We start from the raw sequence: 10,762 nt of genomic DNA, 5'->3' as shown, positions 1-10,762 counted from the left end.
GACAATAATGATTCAACCCAGAATTCCAAGGGGCGGGGGAGACTGCGGGAACTATGGGATAGCTACTGAAGAGCTACCCACAATGCAACGCTTCAGAAATCGACGTTAGCCTCGGACCATGGACACGCAACGCCGAATTACCGTGCCTAGTGTGGCCGCATGAAATCGAATTTATAATATCAGTTTTATAAAACCGATTTTAGCTAATTCGATATTATCCCGTAGTGTAGACGTGAGTCTGTAGTAGAATCAGGAATTTGAAGCTAAGTCGCCTATGTTTCAACCCAGTGCCTTAAACACAAGCCCCAGCCTTCGCCTCCTGGGCTTGGCAACAAATAGCTACTTCCTAGGGAGCACTTCACAAACTATACAACCTCTCCCTGCTCTCTCTTTAGACTTTTGTTTTTACCATAGTAGTTTCTGTTCTGTATACTTTTGCTAATGTGCAAATGAATTTATGCTTTACAAAGCAGCACATTTTAGTGTAACTGACAAACTCTAAAATGGAAACTCGATGGGGACAGACCCATTGTTTCATTGCAAAATTCCTTTCAGAAGATAACCTGTGTCTCTGTTACAGGGAAGTAGACTGGTTTTCCTTGGCCAGCGTCCTCTTCCTGCTTACATTTTCTCCACTCATCGTATATTACTTTATAATGTCATGTGATCAGTACCATTGCTCTCTGACGGACCCCATCGTTGATGTGCTCATGGGGAATTCCCATCTCTCCGACATCTGGAACAAGACACCCTCCCTGAGCTGGAAAGCTGCTAACATCTATATATGTTGGGTCACTTTCCAGGTAAATCTTTCAGTTTTTGTATTATAGACTGAAGTCATATAATTACTCCACGTATTTGACCTAGGCGTATGTTGCTTATCTTCTTTCATGACTACTTTTCTAGTGAACCCAATTATATGAAAAGGATAGAAGAAGTAAATTAACAATCTTAAATGAATACAGGTTTCTGACATCCGAGTAGATCTTAAGCACCTGGCAAACTGAGTGTAAGGTGCACTGGTTTGCTTCACTGTCACTGTAGTTTGGATATCACTTATGCCTCATATGATGGAAGCCTTCTATAATAGGGCAGCATTCCTCCCCAGTCTCATTCCACACCCTGTGGAACACTGGGGTCAGTACTGACCGACTCGGGGAAGGATGTCACCAAGTGAATCACCAACATCAGTTCCTGTAGAATGTGCATTTTTAAAAAACAGTATCTCATCCAAGTTCAGAATCAGCCCCTGTCAAGAACTGACAAGATCACAGCTTGAGGCGATATGACTGCACTGCAATGTAATGCGCTCTGATGGGGGTTACGCAAGATAACTGGCTGATGGCAAGTGGATTTAAATCAAGGCAATTTAAATCACCAAATGGAATCAGTCTAAAGCATTGATTTTAATCAACTTCTCTATTTTGTACTTCAGTTATTTTGTAAAGAAAGGTGCATTCCCTTGATGAAACCATTAAAACATGTTGATTTACAGCTAAATAGAACATTTTATTAGATTTGGTACACTTTTTTTTGCTACTTAGGAAGGTACATTGTAACATACATTTACTTAAACAATTATATAGCTTTATAGTTTCAGATTAATTGTACATTTTTACTATGTTAGCTAATGGTGAATGATATATTGGTTGTTTACTAGTCAATTCATTCTTTGCTCATGATTTGTGTCAAGCTGTATTAGGATGGTAACTAGAATTTAATTAAGTACACAAAATAGCGTATAAATTTTATTTTTTATTAAACAAAGCAACCTTAAATCTTTTGGATACATGAACTTCTCATATCAAAACATGTTTCACATTTACAGGTCTATTTTAAAAAAGAAAAACTTTGTGTCATTTAAATAACAAAAACCAAAAATCTTATTTTAAATAAAAAAATCAATTTTTATCCACCAAGTAGAGTGAGCTTAAAGGGTCACAGACAGGTTAAAAATCAAGCTTCATAATTTTGTGCATTACCTGGCGTTCTCACTTGGGCATAATCCCAGTAGTTTCTATAGCTATTTAAGTAAAGGCTGAGTAAATATTTCAGGATTTGACTGTTGTGGTAGTAAACTATTACTATGCTTAGATTACTAAAATTGAGCTATTTTTACATCTAATATACTTGTAATATTGTGTGTAGTTCTCTTTCATTTTTCGTTATTTTCTCATCTTATTCAGTAGTTAGTTTCAACTTTGCTTATAGTCACTCCTAATCAACCTCAGATTCTTATCCATTAACACATGATTGCAAATACTGAGAGAAAACATTTATTTAAAAATATTCTTCCAATTTTTTCCTCAATTTCCATGGAAACATTTCTATTAGCTTTTATAAAATATTATTTAAGATAAATTTTTATGTACTTTTAATTGTATACAAAAATTCAGTTCTGCGAGGAATTCTGGTTTATGACATTTAAAGTGAATTCACCTTTTGGTGGGTCTGCATATATGCACTCTCAATACTGGGGTCTTTTACAAGTTAATATTTATGCATAGCTTGTGTGTGTATATATAAGTGTTCAATGTTTTATGCCCTGCCAATTATTTATTGTTCTTACATTCTTTGCAATGTAGGTGATGCTATATATTTTATTTCCTGATTTCTGCCACAAGTTTCTACCTGGATATGTAGGAGGAGTACAAGAAGGTGCTGTGACCCCTACTGGTAAGGTTTTGGTTTTTCCCCTTAGCACATACAATGTGTATTTCCTTCTAAATAACAGTACCTCCATTAGATCTCTTACCTGCTATAGTTAATTGAACTTTTATAATAATCTAGATACATATTTGGAAGTAGGAAATATAGACAAACACTCTTATAATGTACTTTAGAGAATTAGGTTGTGTGAAAACTACACACTTCCTGTGGTCACTGGGATTTTACCGTGAGCTATTTAACTTCAGTTAAGAAACATGTTTCCCTACCCACCTCCCATCCTCTTTCTGAAGTCAAGACCAGGCCTAGGCAGCTATGTTGATGACTATACTAGAGTGTCATCAGCTCTTCGTTGGTTTGAAGGATGGAAGCCACAATAAGACTTAAGTGTTTGGGAGAAGGAGATCTTTAAGTGCTTCAGGAGGATCAAAGAGGACAATGCAAAGACTCATTTTCATAATGGGCAGTGGATCTGCACTCCTGGATAGTGTCTATGCCCAGAGCTAATAAAAGGCATGCTTCTTTTATACCTAATTCATGGAGTATCACAGAATGTTGAACAATTTACCTCTTCCTTTTTAGGCACAGTAAATAAATATGAAATCAATGGACTTCAAGCCTGGATCATTACTCATGCTCTCTGGTTTGCAAATGCTTACTACTTCCACTGGTTCTCACCCACCATCATTTTTGACAACTGGATTCCTCTCCTGTGGTGTGCTAATATTCTGGGATACGCAGTTTCCACATTTGCAATGATTAAAAGCTACCTTTTCCCCAGTAACCCCAATGATTGGTATGTTGTTGTTAATATTCATATAATGTAGTGTTATGGGGAACTTTGACATGTGAACATTGAATCTTCTTCAGTACAGTGATAAAAATGAATTTTTAACTAGTATCTTAATCTGGCTAGAAAATGCTATGACTGGTCAAAAGACAGCAAAACTAAACTAGGAAGATCTTAGAGTCGGAACTTACCTTTATAATGTACTTTCTTCATTGGATCAACCTGTATCATCTTAATAATTACTTGGTTTTATGTATTAACACAACTTCAGTTCACAAAATGACAATAGTTCATGTATTGGAAAATGAACTGAAACCTATATTTAAACTTAATTTGCTACAGCTGCATGTGAATGTATTACCTTTACAATTTTTTATACCTTTTTAGCAAATTCACCGGCAATTTATTTTATGACTATATGATGGGGATTGAATTTAACCCTCGAATAGGGAAGTGGTTTGATTTCAAGCTGTTCTTCAATGGCCGGCCTGGTATTGTAGCCTGGACTCTAATTAACCTCTCCTATGCTGCCAAACAACAGGAACTGTATGGTCAGGTGACCAACTCGATGATCCTTGTCAATGTCCTACAGGTAAGTCTCTGGAATGGTAGAATTAAACCTGGTTGGAAACTGTGAATAGTAAAACAGACTAAATCCTCATGATAAAATTGAATTTATTTCTTGTTGACATAGAATAATCTCAGCAATGATCATGCATCGGGACCTGCTAGTGTGAGCCCTTACACTCATGCAGAGTCCCACAGAAGTCAGTGGCACAGTCATCTCCACATCTGCAGAGCTTGATGCTGGATCAGGGACCTATTTAATCTAAGAAATACATTTGTCTTTCAGTCTATATTCTAGAAACAGGCCTGATACTGTTTTGTTTGACTCTGGCAAAATTCCAATTGTCTTCAATGGGATCAAGATTGAGAGGCCACATGTCCTTTTTTTTTTTTTCTTTCTTTCTTTCTTTCTTTTCCTCCCCAACCCTATTCAGAGCTCCCTCCTTTGAGATTCTCAGTGCACAGAACTTCTGTTGCCTTCACTGCCAAAAGACGTTGAGCACAACGTACGGGAAGGCACTGCACCTTCCCAGCATGGAGCCTAAAATAGTGCTAGCGGCTGCTAAAAACAAATGTTAGTTAAATATTTCTGAGTAGATGTTTACACCTGTGGAACTGCAAAATCCCTTTGGCGTGACTCCTGGTATCCAAATGATTAACTCATTTTTAAAAAATATTCTCTGCTTTTGTTTATAATGTATGCTCAAAAAAAATTAAGACTTCCAGAGTTATAATATATTATATTATTGTGTAATCAAAAAAAGCGCACTTTTTAAAAAAAAAATTAAAAGGTTAATAATTTGGATTCATTGACTGAGGACTGATATTGGCTGATAACAGCTAGAATCCCAGCCTTGTGCAGGCACAGAACTTTTTCAATTTTAAAAAAGCTTGCTATCATTTTCAGCCATGTGGCACCAAAGATGTTAGAATGACTTAGGAGCCTAAAATCATCACATGACTTTTTGAGTAAGATAGCTACTGATAAAATAGATGTTTCTAGAGATGGTTGGTTTTGGAGAGGAGTAGGCAGGAACTGGAACAGAGAGGAGACAAAGGCATGAGATTGAGGGCAGATGAGAGCGTAGCAAAAGAGAACAGCCAGGAAACTAAGGGCTAGTCTACACTACCACACTACATCAGCGCAGCTGCACCAATGCAGCTGTGCCACTGTAGCCCGTCTGGTGAAAACATGCTATGCCAATGGGAGAGTGCTCTCCCATTGACATAATTACTCCACCTCAACAAGAGGCAGAAGCTATGTCAGTGGAAGAGCATCTCCCTCCGACATAGTGCTAGTGTGGACATCGCTTTAAGTTGATGTAAGTTACGTCGCTCAGGGGGGTGGCTTATTCATACCCCTGAGCAACGTAACTTACATCGACTTGTGTTGGTCCTGGGCATGTGAATCAAGACCACTGTACTAGAGCAGTTTATTCTGGTCCATTTTGGGGAATAAAGAGATGGGCTGAAAGCCCAGGAAGTCACTCCATCTCCTGCTGTGGCTGTTGACAATCCTGCTGTGACCAGGATATGTTGAAATCTCTGTCGGGTAAAAGCTGACAAACTACATAGATTAAGGATCTAACTTAAACCAACACAAAGTCAAAGACTAACACTCAAATGTGTCTTGAAGTGCACCACTGTGCCTTTGTGTACATTATTTTGGCACTGGATCTCATGATCAGATGATCAACATTATCTAGGTACAGTGAGATGCCTAAAGAGTGTCTGTGGCTTTAAGTTGGTTTTGTTTGCCTGCAGACATCACATTCCATTCCACAGCAGGGCTGTGCTGTTACTATAGTCTGTCTAGAATGGGTTGGCCCTAATAAGTAATAAGCTAGGAACATTAGAGTTGGTTTAGCAGTCACCTTGAAAGTACTGAATTCCAATTATACGTGTGTGCATTAGCACTATTGTAATATTTAAAAAAATACTCTTTTGCCATTGTAAAAATGCAGAAAGATTATCAGGCTGTTGCCAGAAGATAAAACCAGCAGCCTGATTCTACTTCAGTGTGGCTAGGTCTACACTGGGGGTGGGGAGTCGACCTAAGATACGCAACTTCAGCTTTGCAAATAGTGTAGCTGAAGTCAGCGTATCTTAGGTCAATTTACTTGGCCGTGAGGATGGCGGCGAGTTGACCGCTGCCGCTCCTCAGTCGACTCCACTTCCGCCTCTCACTGCGGTGGATTTCCAGAGTCGATGGCAGAGCGATAGTGGATCGACTTGATCGCTTCTACACTAGACACGATAAATCAATCCCCAAGAGATCGATCACTACCCGCTGATCCGATGGGTAGTGTAGACATACCCTGAGACTGGGTGACTATGGCAGACGTTTTAATAGCAACAGAGCATTGTTCTAAGCATAAGACATTTATTTCCAGGGTATTTATGTATTGGACTTCTTCTGGAATGAAGCTTGGTATTTGAAAACTATTGATATCTGCCATGATCATTTTGGATGGTACCTGGGCTGGGGAGACTGTGTTTGGCTGCCTTATCTCTACACTCTGCAGGTAAAAATACAATTGTATTGTGAATAGCATTTTCATGGAAGCAGAAGAAACTAAAAGTACATATAGAAATCCTAAAAATGTGTTCCCCGGCAGCATGACTAGCATCCTAAATAAATGGTTTCTAGGTAAACTTAGTTGAGTAACATAATAGATTGGAACCACTACTGTTAGCTATCGTTCCGTTGTTAGGCACCCTGTGACATGGGGTGCCCTTCAAAATGCCTTGCTGCTCACAAACAACCTCCAGAAATACCGCTAATTTACTCCCAGCTATGTCTGTGTGTGTGCTGCAGACAGATAGCCACACCTTGGGTCTTACCAGGCTTAAAAATTACCACAAGGTAACCCCAACACATCCCCAGTCCCAGATCTTTCCCCAGAAATGTATGTCCTGTACTGCCCAGCCTTCTCCTGGACAGTACAGATATATTGAGCCTGTTATTCCCTTAAGGGAATAATATGCATGCACATAAATTGTTACCAAATGGCATTTCCCAGACACTTCAATTTGAACACACTGGGTTAGAGAAAACAAGAGTATTACTACAGAGAGAGAGATTTTGTGTATAAATAAGGAGGCATAAAAGTCAGAAATGGTTACAGGAAAAATAAAGGTATAATGCCTCCTAGTGCCTCACTTCACTTTGCTTTGAATCTAATGTAGTTTGTTTTCTCAGTACATGCTTTCAGCAGTCTTACTGACCAAACCGTTTAGAGTCCAGTACCTGGTTCCTTTGTCTCTTCAGATTTAGTGAATGTGATAAGCAGAGGGGGAGAGAGCAGTGCCTTGAGATATTTGTTCCTCCTTTTTATAGTTAGTCACCGACGTGGAAAAACCTTTCCAGATGACACCCAGGAACCAAAGAGTCTTTGTGGATATTCTCTGCTGTTTTTTTCAGCTGTTTGAACTTCCATTGTCTTCCTTCCTGGCTGATGACTCTCTATTTACTGCTTAAATGCAAATTAAGCAGCACACACATTTATTTGTTTAGGACAGACCTGTTTGCCAACTTTTGCTTGGGCACAGCTGTGGAGTTTGAAACGTGTTTTGAAACATAAGGGGAATCTTATAACTTCACATTCCACGTTGCCACACCTGTTTTAACAGGACAGTGCTGATCAGCAAATTATGAGTTTTCACATGATACCTTACAAGGCACACTTTGATTACAATAGTGTGTAGGGTGTGAATACAGGGTTGCATTCTGTCACACCCCCACATTGGGATGATTTAGTGGATAGAGGCCCCGCTGTGTCTCCAAGCATCATATCCTACTATTTGTCTTGTCCTACCTGCCATCTTTCTTATTTTTTCTGTTCATTTTCTGTCCTCTTCCCTCCCCTCTTTCCCCACTTCCCCCCCTCCCTCCATCATCTTTCTTGCTTTTTACTGTCTTCCTTTTGTGTGGTTTTTTCAGGGTTTTTTAGTTCTTCTCTTTGTTTTTTGTTTCTAATTATTTCTTGTTCCCCAGTGCACACACCCCCTCCTTGTCCTTGTCCCCACGAAGCTTCACTGGTGCCATCCAAGATTGAGCTGAATGCATGATAGCAGAGTACAGCATGCAGGCTACTTGCTGCCTGAGCTTTTAATGCTGTACATGTGAGTTGTTCCTACAGTTACCTACAATGCCATCACAGTGAGAGAAATGGGTGGTTTTCTAAGAACCGCCTGTGGCGTTACCTGGAGAGATGGCCATAAATTTGTAGTGTGGGTCTGGAGTCTTGCAAGTTTCCCTACTCACACTGATCCTCTCCTTTACCCTGGGTCCCCACTTGCTTAGAGAAGTAGTCTAGCATCCTCCAGGCAAGGGGGAGGGGGGCACTCAGCTTGGAGGAAACATTTTGTTTACTGAAATTCACTGAAATCTCTAACTCTTCCTCACTCTGCAGGGTTTATATTTGGTTTACCATCCTGTACAGCTCTCAACAGCTAATGCAGTTGGGATCCTGCTGTTAGGGCTGGTTGGCTATTATATCTTCAGGATGACCAACCACCAAAAAGATCTCTTCCGTCGCACAGATGGGAACTGCAAGATCTGGGGTAAGAAGCCACAATATATTGAATGCTCCTACACGTCAGTGGATGGGACCAAATACTACAGCAAGCTGATGATTTCAGGATTCTGGGGTGTGGCGCGCCATTTTAACTACACAGGTGACCTGATGGGCTCCCTGGCATACTGTCTGACTTGTGGCTTTGAGCACATCCTTCCTTATTTCTACATCATTTACATGACCATTCTACTGACCCACCGCTGCATCAGGGATGAACACCGTTGCTCCAGTAAATACGGCAAGGACTGGAAGCGCTACGCTACTGCAGTTCCTTACCGACTAATCCCAGGAGTATTTTAAGACTGAGAGTTCCAAACAAAACATACCCCTTTTTGAGGACAGCGGTGTTCACACACACTGCTTGACACCAGCAAAAACTATTTCCAGTTTTCTGTAGAACATCTTGTGGGGGAGATAGCGTGGTTTGAAGAATAACTCTTCATCTTCTAATGTAACACGTTCCCAGTAGCTGTTTAGAACATTGCAGCACTAAAATGGCCAGTTCTCCAAATATGACAGAAATGAAAGACCGAAGAACTTTTGTTATAATCTAGCTCCTGAAGTGTTCTTTCCCACAGGGTGTTGCTTTATATGAAAAAGATGAGAGGGGGGGATGTTGGAATATTGGGCAAGATCCTCAGCAGATATAGAAAGATATCACTGGACCTAGGCCAACAGAGATGCCAATATGCAGCTGTGGAGGATGTAGCCCAGATGTTCCGATTTTAGTCTGGCACAGTTTGCTTGCAATGTGAATTAGTTTCTAAACAAATATTGGATAATGGGAAACAGTTTTTTTCCATTGCAGGTGAGAGACTTGAATCTTTTACACTTGTGACCAAAATCATATCTATAAGTGGACACAACCAAGGAGGCTAAAACCCTGGTTTCAGGATGAAAGGAGGGAAAAAAGCAATGCTATAAATACATTTTTCAAACAGTGGATATGTTTTTTCTCCCTGACTTTCTGAGCATCCTCTCCTCCATTGGACCACCTCTTACTGCATGAACAATATCCCCCACTATGGGATAGAGCTATTCAGAGAGTGAATACAGTCCTTGCTCTAACCAGTATACACCCAAAAAAGGCAAAGACAGATACAGTATGCAGACAAAAGTGATCAAGCCAATAAGCATATGTCTTGTCAAATAAAACTGTGATGGTCTCATGTACATTTAAATACTAAGTTCTCCACTTACATGACTAGTTAACTCATACAATAAGCAAACAAATATATGACTTGGTCAACTAGGTTCTTGAAGGCATCACAAAATAAATTAATCTTGGTGAGGGATTTAAATGAGTAGATGATGGCTTTGCAATCTGATGTAGGGGAGAGACTGCACTAGCAATGCAAAAGTGATAATATTTCACAAAATAATAATTTTTATTAAGTCATTTAAACTTGCTTGTACCTTTACTGACATTTACAGTGGGAGGTGGGCCAAGCTTGGTATTACAGGCACTTTGTGCCTTATTCCATACATTTTAGGCTATCTGCTGGGTGGTCTGTGCCGTAAGCTTGGCATCAGTCTCTAAACAGTTGAGTAACAAAACTCAGAACTGGTTGTCAGTGCCTTTAAATAAAGAAAACAATCAAAGGAAAGTGCTTAGTATCAGCGCTTGAAAGCAAGGCCCTGGCCTGCTTCTAGGCTAGCACTAATGCTCTCCTCCTCTGTCACCCAACTCCGCTACTGAGAAGAAGCAGGCAAGTGTTCTTAACTAGCCTGCTAGCTCTTGATCTGTCAGTATTACCTCTAGGCCTATGGAGGACTATCTTGTTGGTAGCCTGATTCGATTTCCCTTGATGAGGGAGTATTTGGGCACTGATGTCTCTAGCAAGGGGCAAAGACAACTTGAGAGACCTCCATCACACCCACAGAGTGACCCCAGGGACCCAATCTCAGCCCCTTATCCTGGAAAAGAAGTCTGCATTCTGGTACTGAGAGCCCTGTCAGTGTTTCACAGGAAAGGCACATAGTTGCAGTGCCAAATACCACTGAATAATGTGAGAATTCATGTTCTTCATCTCTTGCAACCATTTAATGGGTGTATTGTCTGTTATTAGGTCAAAGGGAGCCTCTAAATGATAGTTAGTTAATGCCCTTACAGCATATTTGATAGTTAGGCATTATCTAGATCAGGAGTTCCCAGACT

The 10,762-nt window shown here is 40.0% G+C and overlaps 1 protein-coding gene across 2 annotated transcripts in view; it reads left to right on the top strand.

The window, feature by feature from the left end:
- DHCR7 (7-dehydrocholesterol reductase) overlaps positions 1-9,785 on the top strand; it is a 30,768-nt gene extending 20,983 nt beyond the window's left edge. The window contains exons 3-8 of one of the 2 annotated variants that reach the window (XM_032770359.2): positions 581-803; positions 2,586-2,676; positions 3,250-3,310; positions 3,845-4,049; positions 6,418-6,549; positions 8,440-9,785. In XM_032770359.2, coding sequence (XP_032626250.1) covers positions 581-803; positions 2,586-2,676; positions 3,250-3,310; positions 3,845-4,049; positions 6,418-6,549; positions 8,440-8,904 — 1,177 coding nt within the window. In that variant the 3' untranslated portion in view covers positions 8,905-9,785. Of the gene's footprint in view, positions 1-580; positions 804-2,585; positions 2,677-3,249; positions 3,464-3,844; positions 4,050-6,417; positions 6,550-8,439 lie in introns of both variants that reach the window. The other variant, XM_032770276.2, reaches the window with a different exon arrangement.
- Positions 9,786-10,762: the final 977 nt, after the last annotated feature.

The sequence above is a fragment of the Chelonoidis abingdonii genome, chromosome 4 (assembly GCF_003597395.2).
Source record: "Chelonoidis abingdonii isolate Lonesome George chromosome 4, CheloAbing_2.0, whole genome shotgun sequence".
Classification (NCBI taxonomy): domain Eukaryota; kingdom Metazoa; phylum Chordata; order Testudines; family Testudinidae; genus Chelonoidis; species Chelonoidis abingdonii.
Note: the sequence above shows the minus strand (reverse complement) of the source record. Positions and strands in the feature narration are given on the sequence as shown.